This window comes from Syngnathus leptorhynchus, chromosome 10 (genome assembly GCF_054491065.1).
Source record: "Syngnathus leptorhynchus isolate UIUO chromosome 10, UIUO_Slep, whole genome shotgun sequence".
Classification (NCBI taxonomy): Eukaryota; Metazoa; Chordata; class Actinopteri; order Syngnathiformes; family Syngnathidae; genus Syngnathus; species Syngnathus leptorhynchus.
In genome coordinates, this window is record NC_141204.1 from 423185 (window position 1) to 442173 (window position 18989).

General features: G+C 47.2%; 2 protein-coding genes across 5 annotated transcripts in view; both read left to right on the forward strand.

The window, feature by feature from the left end:
• Positions 1–2: 2 nt before the first annotated feature.
• Positions 3–3398, forward strand: yipf4 (Yip1 domain family, member 4). The gene is made up of 6 exons (XM_085922971.1): positions 3–583; positions 1009–1162; positions 1231–1402; positions 1867–1944; positions 2016–2129; positions 2477–3398. Exons 1-6 carry the CDS (start codon positions 526–528, stop codon positions 2612–2614), a joined length of 714 nt encoding a protein of 237 aa, XP_085779097.1. The 5' UTR covers positions 3–525; the 3' UTR covers positions 2615–3398.
• Positions 3399–3504: 106 nt separating this feature from the next.
• birc6 (baculoviral IAP repeat containing 6) overlaps positions 3505–18989 on the forward strand; it is a 36252-nt gene continuing 20767 nt past the window's right edge. The window contains exons 1-36 of one of the 4 annotated variants that reach the window (XM_085922965.1): positions 3505–3975; positions 5564–5745; positions 5813–5950; positions 6489–6682; positions 7000–7111; positions 7328–7410; positions 7482–7707; positions 7808–7977; positions 8164–8222; positions 8350–9987; positions 10454–10603; positions 10670–10895; positions 10967–11127; positions 11268–11399; positions 11752–11883; positions 12182–12348; positions 12412–12545; positions 12625–12786; positions 13123–13254; positions 13336–13433; positions 13506–13653; positions 13909–14042; positions 14191–14337; positions 14424–14611; positions 14684–14995; positions 15084–15183; positions 15337–15551; positions 15791–15999; positions 16429–16784; positions 16897–17116; positions 17204–17340; positions 17454–17591; positions 17670–17797; positions 18004–18135; positions 18244–18459; positions 18691–18874. In XM_085922965.1, coding sequence (XP_085779091.1) covers positions 3765–3975; positions 5564–5745; positions 5813–5950; positions 6489–6682; positions 7000–7111; positions 7328–7410; positions 7482–7707; positions 7808–7977; positions 8164–8222; positions 8350–9987; positions 10454–10603; positions 10670–10895; positions 10967–11127; positions 11268–11399; positions 11752–11883; positions 12182–12348; positions 12412–12545; positions 12625–12786; positions 13123–13254; positions 13336–13433; positions 13506–13653; positions 13909–14042; positions 14191–14337; positions 14424–14611; positions 14684–14995; positions 15084–15183; positions 15337–15551; positions 15791–15999; positions 16429–16784; positions 16897–17116; positions 17204–17340; positions 17454–17591; positions 17670–17797; positions 18004–18135; positions 18244–18459; positions 18691–18874 — 7471 coding nt within the window. In that variant the 5' untranslated portion in view covers positions 3505–3764. Of the gene's footprint in view, positions 3976–5563; positions 5746–5812; positions 5951–6488; positions 6683–6999; positions 7112–7327; positions 7411–7481; positions 7708–7807; positions 7978–8163; positions 8223–8349; positions 9988–10453; positions 10604–10669; positions 10896–10966; positions 11128–11267; positions 11400–11751; positions 11884–12181; positions 12349–12411; positions 12546–12624; positions 12787–13122; positions 13255–13335; positions 13434–13505; positions 13654–13908; positions 14043–14190; positions 14338–14423; positions 14996–15083; positions 15184–15336; positions 15552–15790; positions 16000–16428; positions 16785–16896; positions 17117–17203; positions 17341–17453; positions 17592–17669; positions 17798–18003; positions 18136–18243; positions 18460–18690; positions 18875–18989 lie in introns of all 4 variants that reach the window. The other 3 variants (XM_085922969.1, XM_085922967.1, XM_085922966.1) reach the window with 3 other exon arrangements.

Genomic DNA, 18989 nt, shown 5'->3' on the forward strand with positions numbered 1-18989 from the left:
TTTCTTTTGCATTGGTATTAATACTTTCCTCATATGAATACAAAACATGGGAACAATTGTTTTTTTCATGGGTCAAATAACGTATGGAGATTGCCAGAAGGAATATCCTGTATAGGCCCATCCGTGCAAATACAGATCATGATTGACAATCACACGAGTAGGGCTTCAATCATAAAGAATGAAAAAGGTAAGGTACGGCTAACATTAAAATTCCCATGTCAAGGGATGAAACGACTTGTGAGGCGAACCTGTGCAAACGTAAGACGTGTCACGCGTGTCCCATCCATTTCCCAGCTTTCCTTGCACTCGTGCACTTCCGCTTTCCATCACAGTGGTGTTCTGTTCTGTGCTGTGCTGTGGTGCGGTGTGCTGTGCTGTGCTGTGTTGTGGTGTCAACAGACTCGAAACAAGATGCGATAGTTCAACTCTCCAAAGAAAGAGCTGTGGTCAAAGACAGCCATCAACAGGGACAACGTTCCTATTCGAATGGTCTTTTTGTGAAATCGACGCGTTCAACCCGAAACCATGCAGTTTCCCCCAAACAACGGAGACTTTACGTTCGTCTCCTCGACAGAGGCGCAGGGTAAGCTAATGCTAGCAGAGCTTTACCCTGTGAGGCAGGCCAAGCAAGGAAGGCGACAACATTGAGGCTTATTGCCATCTACGTATTGTGCATGATAGTTATTTGTGTTGTAATGGTATCGTTTTAAATTCACTGTTGACGTGTGCTTGTTACTAGTTGTCAGTCCAATATCATGTATTTTTGATCCACTGCAAGTTTGATGTATTGTATCCATTACACTCTCAAGCTAGTTAGACTCATAGGTTTTTCAGGTGATAAGTTATGGAGTGACATTTATTTGATCCATTATTATGGTGGCCAAGTCTATATAAATGCTTATCTGTTCAAGGATACTATTGTTTATGGGTTAGGAATTCATCTAATCTACTGATCTATGTTTCATTTTCTCAAATGAATGAATCGTATTAATCATCTGTACTCCACAGAGCTTAGTGGCACAATTGCTGCCCCTGATGTCGAACTGAATATGGGCAGCGACGGTGGTAAAGACCCTTATGCTACCGCCTTCCTGAGGCAGCGAGGGTACGGTTGGCTGCTGGAGGTGGAGGAAGATGACGGCGAGGAGAGCAAACCTCTTCTGTAAGTCAAGGATTCTAGTAGTCTTTAGGACCACTTTGACCAACTTTCCTCCTTAAATGTGTGAGCAGTGATGAGCTGGACATTGACGTGAAGGACATCTATTACAAGATTCGCTGCGTGCTCATGCCATTGCCATCGTTGGGCTACAACAGACAGGTGGTCAGAGATAACCCGGACTTCTGGGGCCCTCTGGCTGTGGTGCTGCTCTTCTCCATGATCTCAATCTATGGACAGTTTAGGGTGAGCAGATCATTTTGTGCTGGTCAATTAACTTTTTATTGCAAACGCACAAGTGAGACGAGGGATGTTACAAATGGCATAATGGAATTCCCCGATGCCGGTCCTGAAACATGACCGTGGCAAAACTTAAATCATCACTCGTAAGCAGTGGAATAATAGCGCACCAAAAATACACACGCAAAATATGAACCTACGGTATATGACTGCGTTTGCCTTCGTGGACTCCTGAAAGAATACTCTCTGCACTGGCGGCAACCAATGGGGATCCTTAAATATGTAAAAAAAAAAAAAGAAATGCTGCACCGCGATGAAAGCTGTCATTTTGCGGGTCTCCTTAGCCTGCTTTGTACTTGGTTCTAAAATAAAGTAATAGTGCTATTGCTAGGCATTGAGCCAAACTGTCAGCCTGCCTCAAATGCCCGTTCAATGAACCCTTAGACTTAAATTGTACTTTGAATTGGCAGGTGGTTTCCTGGATCATCACCATCTGGATATTTGGATCACTAACCGTTTTTCTCTTGGCTCGTGTTCTCGGCGGTGAAGTAAGTCGGCGCTGCGGTCGGCAGACTTTTCCAAATATAATTGTTGTTCTAACGCGTCTCGTTTTAAACAGGTTTCCTATGGTCAGGTCCTCGGAGTGATTGGATATTCCCTTCTTCCGCTAATTGTTATAGCCCCTTTGCTTCTGGTGATCGGACGTTTCGAGATGGTTTCTACCTTCGTCAAAGTGAGTTCTATCATACTGAAAAACACTACAAAATAAGAAAATGTTAAGAAAGAAACTGCTTTTATAAAGTGTAATTAAGCTGGAAGTCAACGTGCACACGCCAAGGCTCCAGATAAGCAAATTGGCATGGGCGCAATTTACAGGTCAAAACGGGCCCCGATCAAACACGCTCGATGCAAAACTGCCAATGGGCGTTTATGTGGCAAAAGGCAGAGGGGGCCAAATGTTCTGGAAATCACTGAACGCAAACTCGGGGTTGTTTTGAAAATTCCGAAATCGTCGGAATGAGGCCTTTAGTTTTCCCTCGGCGAGATCTTGATGATGATCATTGTCTGCTTTTCTTCCAGCTGTTTGGAGTGTTCTGGGCTGCTTACAGTGCTGCGTCATTGTTGGTTGGCGATGAATTTAAGACAAAGAAGCCTCTTCTCATATATCCTATTTTCCTTCTGTACATTTATTTCCTGTCACTCTATACCGGTGTCTGACCCAATCAATTTGAACTATGGACCTTTTCACGGACAGTGACGCTGACCTCGCAAGGTGAAAAAGAATCTCCGGGGGTCTGAGCATGATATGTTCCTGATGTACGCATATACATTTGGACCCTAATGTCATCCTAATGTTCAATTCAAAAAGGCAGCTGCTTTTACGGCTTCCACCGTGCAGCCCCCACAGAATGGATGGTCCCATTGACCCAAGTTTCTTATGTTTTTAGAGCAAATAATGAATGCCCTGTTCTTCTTAAAAGGCATTGTACTGATTCTGAATAGGATGGCTAATATTTGTCTTGCTGGATGATCCGAGACGCTATTCCGATAGACACTTTTTGTTATTATTATTGTATTATTATTATTATCATCATCATTTTGCTTATTTCAAACTTTTTGGTGGAAATGGTCAATTATATAACTGCTATTGAAATTCAAAAGAACGTGGCCAAACTTGCTCTTTATTTTGTGCAACTCGCCATGAATTTGCTTAAGGTCCAATTTTACTCAAGTGATTTGCACAAATACAGCAAGACAACACATTGTTGACTACGATTCTGTGTGGAGACCCGTGAGACTCATTCATTCATAAGTGTTGGCAAATATCATTTTTGATGGAAGCGAAAAGGCAATATACTATTTGATCATAAAATGTGGTGTTCAAACGTTTTCCACACACGTCACAAAACGTGACGCAAACCATTTGAAACACATTGCAAACAAGTACGCTTTTGTTCATTTGTGGATCCATGTGAAATAACAATAGTAATTTACACAACTACTCATACTCACGGTTGTTGTTTTTTTTACTAGGCGTCTTTGGCACTGTTAAATAAAACAATGTGATTGTGCCGTTCTCGCGAGAAGTGGCCACGGCTACGCCAGTTTCGTTTGACTCTCATGTAACTGACAGCAGCGATTTCGGCGACAGGACTTTCTCATTGTTGTTAGTGAATAGCCGCTGCTACGCTGACGGGCGGGCGGACGGACCGACCGACCGACGGACGGACGGGAAGAAGCCGCAGAAGGGATCAGCGGTGGCAGAGGAGTGACAGTCCGGAGGTAGTCCTATAGGTTCAGTTCTATTGAGTGTGTCAGCGGTTCCTACCAAAACCGAGAAGGGACGGGAAAGGCAAAGTAAGGAAAGATGGCGGCCGCGGCCTCGCCGGGCTCCGGTTCGTCCACCCCCTCGGACTGGATTGTGCTCAGAGAAGGCTGCCTGCGTTGCGACGACGAGGGCCTGCGAAGCCTTTCATACCACCCGGCCCTCAACGCTATCTTAGCAGTCACCAGCAAAGGGGCTATTAAAGTCATTGACGGCACTTCGGGGGCAATTCTCCAGGCCTCTGCGCAGCACGGTAAGCATCGGAGCTCGGGCAGCAGCCACATTGATTGTCAACACGACTTGGGCTGAGAGTTCGTTTTCCAGCTAGCAAGCGCTAACGGTACTAGCAGTTGTTTTGGGGCCTAATGAGATGATTGAACCACGATTGACTTATTAGATACACACACTGACACCGCGAGTTGATATGTTTGATGCCTTGGGAACGAACGGCTGCTTACTTCTGTAGCGACAGTGTTCACGCTTTCGTTTTTGTATTCATGTCAAATCGAGGAGGAAAGCTAACAGCTAGTTGGCTCGCTTCGCACTCCGCTGCTTGACAGCGCAGCAGCCCAATACAGGAGTGTGTTTTGGCAATAAACTAACTAACTGCTCAGCATCGTGCGTCTCTGTGTCTCATGGTGAAACACAGAGAGGAAAGAACAAAGTGGTAGGTAGATTGTGTGAAACGGAAAGATCGTGCTTGCGGCCACCGGGCTAACTCTACAGCTGTAGTCCCATCGTTTTACACTGCCGTGCGCATTGTCATTGTCGGCACTGCGGAAACCATTTATTTGGACTGGTAAACAGTGGCTACACTTTCAATAAAGGACGTTGGACGGGGTTTTATCAGTCATCGTATAGGAAGTCATTCAGTAATTCAGACCAACTTTATTGATTTAGTTGGAGTGTTGTACACGTAATTGGCAATCAAAATACAGCACATTCATGTTTTCCCACAATCTAGCAGGGAACTCACTTTGAGCTCATTTGACTGTTGTTAACCAAAACAGCAGCACCAGACTATACGTAAAGAGTCGTGTTGTAGGTAAGTTACATAGAAAGTACAAGATATTATTTTACACGATCATCCCAGCTCGGAACGGGTGGGTTGAAGACACACCTGTACGGGACCTGTGAAGTTTACAACTCTTGATTCTTTGCAGACTGTCGTCCTGACATCTCCTTTCAAATAGTTGGCATTAACGCTCTGTGCTGAGGCTACGAGCCGCGCATGCTGCCCGGCGTGGCTTAGCTAACCGTTATCCTCCTGCTGGCAGATCTTCTCCTCTAAGTAACTAGTCATTGCTGCTATAAGTAACTATTTATTGCCTCTGTGGTGGCAAATAAGATACACTTCTGATAAGCACCGTCCATCCGTCCGTCCTTCCAATTCCATGGAATGAGTTTCTAAAAATATGTAGAACGTTTATCTGAATGGGTTTAGCATCGCATCCGTCCGTCCGTCCGCTCGACACTCGGCTGCGAACCGCTCCAGCTGGAGATCACGGCTTGATGAAGCCAGCGGCACCACATCATCAGCAAAAAGCAGAGAGGCCATGCTGAGGTCACCAAACCGGACACTCGGATGCGCCTAGAAATTCTGTCCATTAAAGTTGCGCAAGTTTAACAATGCAAAACAAATCAAATAAAAAGGTCAAGCCCCACAAAGATCTATCTACAGTTGACAGCTTGGCTCCTGTGGTTTTATTTAGTTAGTTTGTGGGAGGGAAAGTGACTGAAACCTTGATATTGACTTGATTCAAAAGTCAAATTGCTTGCCATCCTTTTGAAGGGAATAACACAAGTGCTTATGTTCCGCTTTCCTCTGCTGCTTTTTTCAGTTAAACCCGGTGGGCGCGTCAGATGTCAGTACTTCCCTGCTGTGGATAGGGTGCTTTTTGTTGACGACTATGCAGTAGGATGCAGGAAGGACCTCAATGGCATTCTGCTGTTGGATACGGCCCTGCAACCTCCGGTGACCAAACCCGAGGATCTGGTTCAGATGGAGCTTCCTGTCACTGAGGTAAAAAAAATCTTTCACACCATGCAGTGGTGTGTCATTTGACCAATAAATGTGTTTGTCTGCTTAGGCCCTGCATCTGCTGTCAGCCTGCCTGGAAAATATTGATGTTTCTAACACAAAGGGCTACGAAGTCTTTATCGTACAGCTGAAAGAAGGCCTGAAGAATACCTCACATGAGACGGCAGCCAATCACAAAGTGGCCAAGGTCGGTTTGACAGCTTGGCTCATCGCAGCTTCCTGCTCTTACTCTTGCGTCATTGCTTTTCCGTTCAGCCGGTTTACCCCAAAAACACAACACTCCCTGAAAGTTCGCTTTCTTTTATGCGCTGCTCCAATCTCTGATTCATGCTGTTTGTTGTACTTTTCCCCAAGATGTAAAAGTGATGTGAAAGTATTTCGTCCGTACATACATACATACATACATACATACATACATACATACATACATACATACATACATACATACATAGAGAGCGTTACATTGTCAATCAATACATGTTAATCACTTGCTAAATAATGAAATGACAAAACTATTGGAGTGTCACTGTTGGTTTTTTGCATTACATTGTCGACCAGTAATTGATTGGGTGTGTCACTTCCGTCTTGTTTTGGGGGGAAAGGATCACGTCAGCAAATGTCTTTTCATCATTGTAATTTGGAATTTTTAATATCACACATTTGTATTAAATTGCCTGTTTTTTTATATTCTTCAATAAGCCTAAGACTGATTTTCTTCTTCTCAGTGGGCAACAGTAACCTTGCAGCTTCCTCACCATGTGCTGAAGCTGGTTGCCAGTGCCATCGTCAGTGAGCTGAAGAAGATCAACCAGAACATTGCTGCCTTGTCTGTGGCCTCATCCATCATGGACAGACTTTCCTACCTCTTGTCAAGCGCCCGACCTGAACTCGGGGTAGGGCCTGGGCGCTCTGTAGATAGGTGAGCAATCTGCAAAAGAACTCCCGCTCTTCCGGTGATAGTTGAAGATGGCGGCTCGACCCGAGCGAGCGCATCATCTGTGCCGAGATTGAGCAATCCTCACCGAAGGTTATGAACAGAATGGGTGCCAAAGGGCAGTCTTGGCAAAGTTCAACCCTTACTGAAACGCGTCCAGATTCCTGCCGACAAAGCTTTGGCACCCATGGAACGGGGCACCTGGCATGTTTTTTTTTTCCCTGGGAGACTATTGACTAGATTCAAGTGTACTTTGCAGCAGTTCCTAGATTTGATTCTGATTCTCTTGATGTCCCGTGTAGATCTTTAATGTACAGCGAAGCCAACAGGAGGGAGACGTTTACATCGTGGCCACATGCCGGCTACAGGTGGGCTCAACCTGATCCGATGGCTCAGGCAGGCTTTTACCACCAGGTGGGTTCAGGGACAAGTCTACACCCATCACCTCTGAGAAAAACCACAATTTGGCCTGCATATTGGGGATGCAGTCCTTTTAACGTTAATTCAACATCGAGTATGCTGCGAGACACTGATATAAAGTCATGTCAAGTTGGTAGTACAGCTGTATAAGCCATTCTCAACGACCTTGACCCTCTTTCTCTCTCTCTCTCTCTCGCTCTCTCACCGTAGCCTGCTTCATCAGGCGACGACAGAGCCATGTGTTTCACCTGTAGCGTATGTCTGGTATGTTGGGAACCAACGGATGAGCCGTGGTGAGTGACTACGATCAAACGTCTTTTGTAGACACAATGTATGCAATTGAGCATTTCTCCACCTTCCGCAGGTCCGAACATGAGCGACACTCCCCTAATTGTCCTTTTGTCAAGGGCGAGCACACGCAAAATGTTCCCTTGTCAGTGACACTCGCAACCAGTCCTGCTCAGTTTCCCAACAGTCCTGACGGCTCAGACAAAATTGCCTGCTACGGCTTTGGCAGCTGTCCGCAGTTCTTGGCTGTCGCCACCAAGAGAGGCAAGATCTGTATTTGGGATGTCTCCAAAATGATGAAGGTCAGATTCCACACGTGCCGTGCCGTGCCGTCTCTTGCTCTTGCTTATGAAGCGTTTGAGTGTTGGATGGTCAGACCCATAAGCGTCTTCTTGTAAACAGGTGCACCTGAAGTTTGACATTAACCCATACGACCCGGCCATCCTGAGGCACCTCATCCTGTCTGGCGGTGAGCACAGCCAGCCCACGCCGACCGAGTCTCGGAGACCCACTCTGGCCTGGCTTGAGGAGTCCTCCTCGTGCTCAGACCTGCCCAAGCTTGAGGGGGATAGGTGAGCCTTACGTAGAGTTGAAGACCAAATTTCTAATCATTTTAAGTTTCTTCACAATTTCCCCAAGTAATCTTTATGAACAATTTGAGGATTGGATTGGATCTGAAAGAGATTGACCTGGTTATTTTGTCTTGCATCAATGCATTCTTGTCATTTCCTGACCACTGTTTATTAATTATCTCCAAGCGATGACCAGTTGGAGGATTCAGACAGCGACGAGCATTCCAGGTCCGAGTCCGTGACAGGTACCCGGCCCGCACACGGGCTTTGTTTTTGTCCTTTCATTTCAATGATCAGCGGGTGCCCCCAACGCTGAGATGATTCGTCTGAATTCTCTCTATTGTTTGAAACTATACATTTTGCCCTTCACAGGCCAACCGTCCCAGTGGGAGAGCATGGATATGAGCCTTGGAGTGACAGCGCTCAGTGTTCTCCAGCAACCAGAGGAACTCCAGTGGGAGGTGGTGGCCAGTGTGTTGGAGGACACAGTCAAAGACCTGGAAGAGCTGGGTGCCAATCCCTCATTGAATCAAACCAAGGTCCACAACCAGGCCAAAGCAAAGGAAAAGGTCCCCGAGCAGCACAACATTCCTTTCCCCTGTTTGCTGGCCGGAGGCCTGCTCAGTTACCGCAGCGCGCTTAGCAACCCCACAGCCGGACCTCTCCCCACAGTCCCGTCTTCAACTCGCAGGGTGTCTGACAGTCCCTGTAGAACTCAGGGCCCTGAGCCCTTCCAAGTAGGACCTATCCAGGACCAAGGTCCCATGGAAATAGATTTGTGTCATTCCCAGAATGCCGCCCAGGAACCGTGCTTCTCCAACTTGGTAGGTTGTCAGCCCCCAAGTCCCTCCTGTGTGTCATCTGTGCACAGGACTATACCTGTGCTGTTGCTATACAGTATCAGAGAGACGGACGACAAGAGCTCAGGGCAGGTGTTTGCTCAGATGAACAACCTCATGAGCAAAGGTCTCCACGACGAGAGCTTCACGGTGCCACAGATTATCGAGATGGAGTTTGACTCGCACGAGCAGCTCCTTCTCCAGGATCCTCCCATCACGTACATTCAACAGTTTGCCGACTCTGCCCCCAATCTGGCCGGCTTTGATGGTCAGATGGACAAATGGAGCACATTAGCTGCCGCCGGTTCCTCCGCCCCACCTCGACCCGGAACGCTAGTACAGTGTTTGAGGTTACCCAAGCAGCTGGAAGAGGAGAATCTTTGCGTGGACTCCATTACACCATGCTGGGATGGTGTGCACCTTTTAGTGGGGCTGCAGCCATGCGACGCCGAATCTCTAAGTGCGGCCAACCAAGTGGAGGCCCTGAACAATCTCAACCGCCTGCACTCGGCCCTGTGCAGCCAACAGAAGGGGGACACCCCTCACCCAGTTGCCAATGGAGTGGAGGAGAACCACCAAGAGGGCACAGCTCCTCAAGCAACCTTCATCCTGCCTTCAGGAGACCAACAACAGACGTGCCCGAGCGGCGGAGGCTATCTTGCGCTCTACAAGCTCAACTACTCTACCCGTATTGTCACCTTGGATCAGGAACCTGTTAAGGTGCAGCAGATATCTCAGCCTTGTGACGCAATTAGCTCGCTTATCCTGCTTCCTCCAGATGTGCTGGATAGCAGGGAAGACGACAGAGAGGAGACTCCGGACGGGCCGCCCCCCGGTTCCAAAAACGGCACCTCGCGGTTTGGACTTGGCCCGGCGGGCTCCGCTGCATCTTTAGCTCGCGCTGGGTGTGGAACAGCCACAGGCAGCGGCGGTGCCACTGCTACCGGTCCCTCTGCCACGCATAAAGAGTCCAAGAAACAGGAAGCGGTCGGCCTCGGCCACTTGGTGGTGACGACGCGGGGTGGCAACATTATGATCATGGACCTGTCCACCTTGGAGGTTCTAACCAAGGTGGAACCCCCTAAGAAAGAGGGAGCGCTGGACGAGATAGACCCATTTGTCTCTGTAACTTATTGCTCTGGGACTGATCGCCTTTGTGCGTGCACTAAAGGTGAGTGTTTGAATCGCATCAGCTGATCTCTGGTGTCTTTAAATACAATTGACAAGGTGTTGTTATTACTGCACGGTGACTTGGAACAGTGAAAGCGAGTGATTCAAACACCCCAAAAAAAGGGTTATAATTTAAATTTGAATAGAACAAAAAAAGTTAGCCACACAAATGAAAGAAATGAGGTGCATTTATTTAGTAAAAGGTAAAACAAAGCTGACACATTGGATTTTTTTTGCTGGATGCATGTCGACTACGATCGATTATGCTGAACGTTTTACATTTTGAGAATGTTCATTTCTTTGATCACATCAAGAATCATTTAAGAATGTCACATGCCGTGAGAGTTGGTGCCTGACATTTTTGAATGTCAAATATCAACTTCATTCCATTGGCTCGCTCAGTTCCTGTTGAAAATGTTCAGTGTTAAAATGAGTATGTTGGTATTCATTGTGTTCTTTCTCTGCAGGCGGAGAGCTTCATTTCCTTCAAATTGGAGGCGTCTGCGACGATATTGACGATGGTGATATCTTTATCGATGGCCCCATTTCTAAAGGGGCTGAATTGCTGCTGGAGTGGCCCAGGCCTTCCTCCAACCCTTCTAGTCCTGGGATCTCGGGTACAAGTCACATAGTCAATGTAACTTGTTCATTCTTTTGGCCTGACACGCTTGCTTATCGAACAGGAGTAGAACTCCTGGTGGACCAACCGCTGACCACAGAGAGCCTAATGTCGCTGGTGGAGCTGACGCGCTTCGAGACGTTGACTCCCCGCTTCTCGGCCACTGTGCCGCCGTGCTGGGTGGAGGTACAGCAAGAGCAGCAGCAGCGGCGCCATCCGCAGCATCTTCACCAGCAGCACCATGGAGATGCGGCCCAGCACACCCGCACCTGGAAGCTTCAGAGTGATAGGTTTGTAACCGTGGCAACATTCATTTGTCAGCAGGGGACGCGACTGTGTCGTCGCTGTGTCCTTTCTGTAGTTCCAGCTGGGACGAGCACGTCTTTGAACTGGTGCTGCCGAAGGCCTGCATGGTGGGCCACGTGGACTTCAAGTTTGTCCTGAATGCCAACATTGTCAACATTCCTCAGATCCAGATCACTTTATTGAAGAATAAAGCGCCCGGTCTGGGAAAGGTTAATGGTAAGGACTCAAGTGTTATCGCTCGACTCGCGTGCACGAGGGCCAACAAGCAGCTGCGATAGAGACTAGCCTTTCCTGCCCGTCCTGCCAGCAGAGTGCTTGCTTGCGTTTCACGTTATTTAACTGCATTTCTTTGACAGAGACCGCTGTTGATAGGCAAATCACGTTCCCCCTCCCCAATGTCTCCCATGCCAACGGGGAGAAGAACGGTCGGCCCTCCGTGCACGACTTCACCGAGGACATCCATCTTATGGACATCGAGGACAGATCGGGTAAGAATCGATGTCGCCCGTACCACTTGTCCTGATTATGCCGAGCTCAATTTGGAACCGCCAGACACGTCGCAGATAAACCGACATGTGTCGTGGCCGATTACGATGTGTCAAATGGCGAAAATCGGCACCGACAATCAGCTCGGCTCATAATCTATCCCTGGTATCGATGCCAGCGGTAACATCTCTGGTGTGCCAAATGTGTGCACACATTTGAATCACACATGAATGACTTCATGTTTTGCTTTGGTCCAATGCCTTTTTAATGAAAAAAAAAAAAAAAAGCAAAGATATGTATCACTTGAACTGCAGCACTACACTTGCGTTTAAGGTTATTTCTATTTTGCTGCAGGCTACACGTTGTGTCCATTCTTGGAAGAGCACAAGGAGGATATCTTGTGTGGACCAGTCTGGCTCGCCAGTGGGCTGGATCTCTCTGGGCATGCTGGCATGCTTAGTCTCACCAGCCCAAAGTTGGTCAAAGGTATGAAACCGCAAACCTTGTTTAAAGGAGCCATGTCTTGCTAAATCAGTGTTGTTGTTGTGGTTGTTGTGGTCCCTTTAGCTTGTAGTCATGTTAAAATGCCAAAGTAAAGAACAAATGTGGTGTTTTCCTCCATTGGCTCATTTTGTAACATTCCTGTTCATTCCTCCTCTCTAAGCAAAATAGCCTAATGCGTCTCCTTTAAAACATAGCCTGAAGCCATTAGCGATTGAAAGTCAACACATGAAGTTGAAGAAGTTGTCAGTGATCTTCAGTCCGGTCTATACCCTGTCTCTAGGCATGGCTGGTGGAAAGTATCGGTCCTTCCTGGTTCATATCAAGGCAGCGAGCGACAAAACCATGGAGGACAGCCCCAGACCTGTTGTGAGAATGCCCAGTGCCAAACCCCAGTGCTCCAAATCGCATTCGTTGTCCACTCTGCTGCAGAGGGCTCAGGCCTCAAAGGTACTGACTTGAACGCATGCCAGATGCAAGCTTTCAAATCAAACCGTGCGTTGTTTTATGCAGGACAAGGTGTCTGGAGTTAAACCAGATAGTCAACCATCTTCCAAGAAAGTAGAAAACCTGAGAGGCTGCGACCTACTGCAAGAAGTATCTGTCACAATCAGAAGGTTCAAAAAGACATCTCTTCCCAAAGAGAGGTAGGAAACGATGGCTACAGGGGTGATTTATTTCCACAACTATACACCCACATTGAAATGGGGTTTCTGTCTGTTGAAGGGTCCAGCGTTGTGCGATGCTGCAGTTTCCAGACTTCCACGAGAAGCTGCTGGAAGCGCTGTGCCAGCGAACAGAGAGTGGCCTCGCCACAGAACATGCTCAAGGCCTCATCCTGGACATCTTGTGCTGGCTGGCTGGTGTTTTTTCCAATGGGCCCTGCAGGTATGACTAAGGCCATGCCCATGTTCTGGGGCTTAATCAATTCAATCCACCATATAGAAATACACTATCCATATACGTACTCCCTGCTCGCATTTTGACACTGTACGGGCACTCGCTGTACCCTTCTTTTTCTTTTTTTTTTTTTTTTTTTAACACACTTCAAAATACTACAAACGTTTAAAAACACTTGATACACTTTGTTGAGACACTCTATTTCTTTTTTGTGTCTAAATGAAGGTGAAAAGTGCAAGTGATTCATATCCACTGTACTGCATACATGACTGTATGTCATTTGCACGCTATTCATCTTATTTTATCTGCCTAACTTCTCTTTAGCTTGCGAGAAGGAAAGGAGGGGCTGCTGTCCAAAGCCAGATCGAGGCTAATGGATATCGTTGCAGTGTGTTTCTTTGAGGCCGGCCGCAGCATCGCTCACAAGTGCGCACGCTTTCTTGCACTTTGCATCAGGTGAGAGATTGGGTTCATTTCATTCTTGATGAGGTTGTTTTTGTTACTTGTGGTCTCATCTTTTTCCTCCTCTTGCTAAAGCAATGGGAAAGGTGATCCCAGCCAACAAGGTTTTGTCACAAGTCTTCTGAAGGCTCTGCTGGACAATATGCCGTACTTGCCTGCTGCGGCAACAGGCGGTATGTAGTTGATCAGCTGCACTGTACGTACCACACTGTCCCTCGGTCTAATTGCACTCGATCTTCTTCCAGGCTCAGTCTTCTGGTACTTTGTGTTGCTGAACTATGTGAAGGAAGAGGACCTGGCAGGCTGCAGCACTGCCTGCGCCTCCCTACTCACGGCCATCTCAAGACAGCTGCAAGATCGACTCACCCCAATGGAGGCACTGCTGCAGACCAGGTAATTTCCAATTCATCAAGGTATTCATCGTTTGAACCAAAATGTGAGTTTTTTTTTTCCCATCGCCAGCAGTTGCATTACAGTTGTAAACCTTTTGGGATAGACAAAAGGTTTTACAGGCCAAGACTTCCGTGATTCTCTTTTCTCAGTGACGCTTGGGCAATTAATCAAGACTGGTTTTTCCACTTTGTAGGACATGACACCTTCTTTTCTACCGGATGCGTCATGTCAACTGTTATGTTGGTGTCGTTCCAGGTACGGACTGTACAGCTCGCCTTTTGATCCAGTGCTCTTTGATCTGGAGGTCAGCGGTTCCTCTTGTAAGAATGCCTTCAACAGCAGCATTGGGGTCCAGTCAGATGAGATTGACCTCTCTGACATTCTCTCAGGTAAGACAAATGCCCTTCTGGATAGCCATTGTTGTACATGAGCACATAATTTAAACATAGTGCATGTGGATGACATTTGAAACGGATTGTTTGTCAAGCAAACTACAGGATTCTCGGTACAACGGTGTTTTTTTTTTTTTTTTTGCAGGGAATGGCAAAGTAAGTAGCTGCGCAGCAGCGGAGGGAAGCTTCACAGCATTAACGGGGCTTCTAGAGGTGGAGCCTTTGCACTTCTCTTGCATAGCCACTAGCGATGGTACGCGAGTGGAGCGCGATGACGCCAGCATGTTCACCGGTGAATATGACATTTTTTTGTTTTCCATGCCATTGCTTCAAGTCAACTCACCATATGAGCTCTTTGGGTTTTTTTGGAATCCTCAGTGAGTACATTTGGCGTTACCCCTGCGGTCGGCGGCCTGTCGACGGGAACGGTCGGCGAAGCTTCTACAGCTCTTAGTTCGGCAGCTCAAGTGGCCCTGCAGTCTCTGTCTCACGCCATGGTGTCGGCTGAACAACAGTTACAGGTCCTGCAAGAGAAGCAACAGCAGCTGCTCAAACTGCAGCAGCAGGTGAGACGAGTCATTCGACCTGGATTTTATTCTTATTCCCAGACTAAATCTCTGTGTGTCTGCTGCGAGCAGAAGGCCAAGCTGGAAGCCAAGCTGCATCAGACCACGTCTGCGGCCGCAGCGGCCGCCTCCGGCGTGGGGCCCATCCACAACTCGGTGCCTTCCAACTCCTCCTGTGCTCCGGGTTTCTTCATTCATCCCTCCGATGTGATTCCCCCAACACCCAAGACCACGCCCCTCTTTATGACGCCTCCTCTCACACCTCCCAATGAGGCAGTGTCTGCAGCCTTCAGCGCAGAGCTAGCTCACCTCTTCCCTGGCTCCATGATGGATCCTGGGCCAGTCAACCTGGCAGCACACAAAAACTCCCAAAAAGCCAAGCCGGTTAGTGATGCTGCTATTTCTCTCAAGGCAAAAGCTTCAAGTATGTGCAAGCATTTGTTTGATTTGGGATTTCTCTCTCCCCCCGCAGAGCCCCATGGGCAGTGGTTTGGCTCTAGCCATTTCTCAGGCATCTCACTTTCTGCAGCCTCCTCCACACCAGTCTATCATCATTGAGCGCATGCACTCTGGTATGCCCTGTTTGTTTCACATTCTTTTGTCAGTATCATTTTGCAGCCATGGTGGTTTCACCTGTTTTATATGTGCCTTTACAGCTTCCTTAACTGTGCAACACCAGCCAGGTTGTTATCCCCATTGTAAATGGAACTGTCTTATTTTCCCAGGAGCTCGTCGCTTTGTGACGCTGGACTTTGGTCGCCCCGTCCTGCTGACCGATGCTCTCATCCCGACCTGTAGCGACCTAGCTTCTCTGTCCATAGACATTTGGACGCTAGGTGAGGAGGTGGATGGCCGCAGGCTGGTGGTGGCCACCGACATCAGTACTCACTCCCTTATTCTACATGACTTGCTGCCTCCACCCGTTTGCAGGTTTATGAAGGTTTGTTTCTATTTCTAATTTTCCTTCATTTTAGCCTTCACACGACCGAAAATGGTGTCGCTGGAAGAATTGGTGGAATAGCATTGTCAGCATTTGCATACAATTGTGGCAGAACCTTTGTCATAGTCATTGATTACTGTTAGATTTTGGTATTCCTTTATTTAGGTTGTGCAAGACTGTCATGGCAATGTGCAGTATATTTCATCTGGAGTTTCTCCCCATCCTTCCACAACTTTCAGATCACTGTGATTGGCCGCTATGGCAGCACCAATGCTCGTGCAAAGATTCCACTGGGCTTTTACTACGGTCATACTTATATTCTACCATGGGAAAGTGAGCTCAAACTGATGCACGATCCTCTTCGGGGAGAAAGTGAACCTGCCAGTCAGCCTGATGTGGATCAGCACTTGACCATGATGATGGCATTACAGGAAGATATCCAGTGCAGGTGAGACATTTTTCCCCAGTTGGTATTCTAAAATACAATTGATTTGCTTGATTAAATACTGCATGCTAAAGCTGACCACTCATTGAATTGGCCCCCAGGCTGAACAGAACAATTTGGCAACCCAGTCTAGATTAATAGCATATACAATACAATATAAAGTCCAAAAGCATTCTGGGATTTTGTCTTGATTCATTTTTCACTACACATTAACGAGAACTAATGTGCTGGGACTGGTCATTTTCACTCTTAGCTCTGTTCACCAATCTTTGAGTTTTTGATGAGAGTCCTGGAACACAATCAGTTCATGAACCGAGCTCCCAGTGTACAGGAGACATTTTTTGAATATTGACCACTAAAAAAAAAGAGTAAGAATTATATCAGCCTTTGAATTTCATATCCAGATTTTTTTTTTTTTTTTTTTTCTTCCAGGTACAATCTTGCTTGCCATCGGTTGGAAACCCTCCTACAGAATATCGACCTGCCGCCCCTCAACAGCGCCAACAATGCCCAGTACTTCTTACGCAAACCAGACAAGGTGGTAGAGGAGGACCAGCGTGTCTTTTCAGCCTACCAAGATTGCATCCAGCTTCAGTTGCAACTCAATCTGGCTCACCACGCTGTCCAGAGATTGCGCGTATCACTTGGTGCCAGTCGAAAATCTCTCCCCACGGCCGCCAGGTCCCATGAGGCGCAAGACCTGGTCCACAACTCCTCTACAGAGCAATTGAGAACGATCATCCGTTACCTTCTGGACACGTTGCTTAGCCTACTGCATTCGAACAATGGTGAGTAGGCATCCACACGCTTATGGAACTGTTTGGATGCCAAGGTTTTACACGATTATTGTTGATTAACGCACTTTTTTTTTTTTTTAAATAAACACATCTGTACATTTAGGTCACTCTGTGCCATCAGTGCTCCAGAGTACCTTCCACGCACAGGCTTGCGAGGAGCTCTTCAAACACCTCTGCCTCAGTGGGACGCCCAAAATTCGTCTTCATGCCGGTCTGCTTTTGGTGCAGCTGTGCGGAGGGGAGCGTTGGTGGGGACAGTTCCTTTCTAACGTATTGCAGGAGCTTTACAACTCTGAACAGCTTCTCATCTTCCCCCAGGACAGGTAGGCAGCCTTGCACTTGTACCACGTTTAATCATAATGTTTCATGTTGTTTAATCTTCATTTTTTGTGAATCTCTCTCTACCTCAGAGTGTTTATGCTCCTGTCCTGCCTTGGTCAAAGATCCCTGAGCAACAGCGGTGTGTTGGAGGGTCTGCTGAACCTTCTGGACAGCTTACTCTCTCCTCTGCAGCAACCGCAAGCTGCTATGCAGCATAGAACTGAAGGTATTGCTACAGGGTGACATACATAGGGGAGCAAGTTTCTTATCTCGATTTGCGCGTCTTGCCAAAGTAATTGAAACGTTTTTGTCAGACTGACTATTTCTTGTGCTTCACAGGGGTCTTGGATATCCCCATGATTAGTTGGGTGGTGATGCTTGTTTCCAGACTATTGGATTATGTCACCAGTATAGAAGATGAGGCTTCTGGTGGGAAGAAACATCTTGGAGGGAAAGAGAGGGATAGAACCCTAACAGGTGGGTGGGTGCATGAGCCTTTTTACTTCAAATGTTTGAATGATATGGTTTGGTAACCGCTGGAGAATTCTTTTTCAGGTATTCAGTGGAGCTTTATCAATAACAGCCTTCAGTCTCAGAACACCAGCAGATCAGCAAAGGGCAGCAGTAGCTTGGACAGACTCTACTCCCGCAAGATTCGCAAGCAACTGGTCCACCACAAGCAGGTACAGGTGCCTCATTCGGTTACAACGTACACCAGACGGTTACTTGGATGAGAGAATGGCATTTGCCACTCGGAGCGCTTCTCGTAGAAATGGAAAGTGAAGTTCGCACTCTTTAACCCTCTTAATCAAGAGGCATTCTTTCACAGAATATAGTGGGCGGGGAACATTTTGTCAAGCTGCTATTCATTGCGCCCCTTTCCTTTTAGCAGTTAAATCTATTGAAAGCCAAACAAAAAGCTTTAGTCGAGCAGATTGAGAAGGAGAAAATCCAAAGCAACAAGGGCTCCTCCTACAAACTCTTGGTGGAGCAGGCCAAGCTCAAGCAAGCCACATCCAAGGTAGGTTATAGCATCCTCTTTTGAAAGGGAGACTGTTGTTGTTGTTTTTCTCATCTTGTTTTGAAGACAATGTGGAATGAAATGGTTGAAAATTCATCTCTTTCCCAGCACTTTAAAGACCTGATCCGTCTTCGGCGGACGGCCGAATGGCCGCGCTCCACGTTAGACACGGAGTCTGCGACAGCCAAAGAAGCACCAGAAGTTGAGCCCCTGCCCTTTACGTTGTCCCATGAGCGCTGCATCTCTGTGGTGCAGAAGCTAGCCCTCTTCCTGCTGTCTATGGACTTCACCTGCCATGCTGACCTGCTACTTTTTGTCTGCAAGGTACTAAGAGGATTCATTTTTCAAATCACAAGCACGGTGTAGTTTAGGAATGTTCCATAGCACTTTTTTTTTTTTTTCCCTTCCAGACCCATACTAGTTCTCAGTAGAATAGAATAGTAGACTCAGTTCTCAGCAGTCACTGATAGCAATACCAAGAACTGATTCACGAGTTCATTCATCATCCTGTAGTTTGCTAATCCGATGAATGACTAAAAGTTGTCACCCCTTCAGGTCCTCGCTAGAATAGCCAATGCCACCAGACCGACAATCCACCTCTCTGAGGTAGTATCTGAGCACCAGTTAGAGCGCCTACTCCTTCTGCTGGTGGGAACGGACTTCAATCGAGGAGACATCTCCTGGGGCGGTGCCTGGGCTCAGTATTCCCTCACCTGTATGTTACAAGACATCCTGGCAGGTGTGTTGTTTCATGTGGTTGCTTTTCAAATGTCGACAGTGTGCATGTACACGCAAACGTCTCAACTTTACAGCAGCTTTACGGATGAGTGTTTTTTGGTCCTTGTCACACGCTG

Bases quoted from the DNA above. Each gene is read 5' to 3' on its own strand.
- yipf4 (XM_085922971.1), top strand. From the start codon at position 526: ATGCAGTTTCCCCCAAACAACGGAGACTTTACGTTCGTCTCCTCGACA. The intron at 584-1,008 runs GTAAGCTAATGC...TGTACTCCACAG, and splicing joins CTCCTCGACAGAGGCGCAGG to AGCTTAGTGGCACAATTGCT. The intron at 1,163-1,230 runs GTAAGTCAAGGA...ATGTGTGAGCAG, and splicing joins GAGGAGAGCAAACCTCTTCT to TGATGAGCTGGACATTGACG.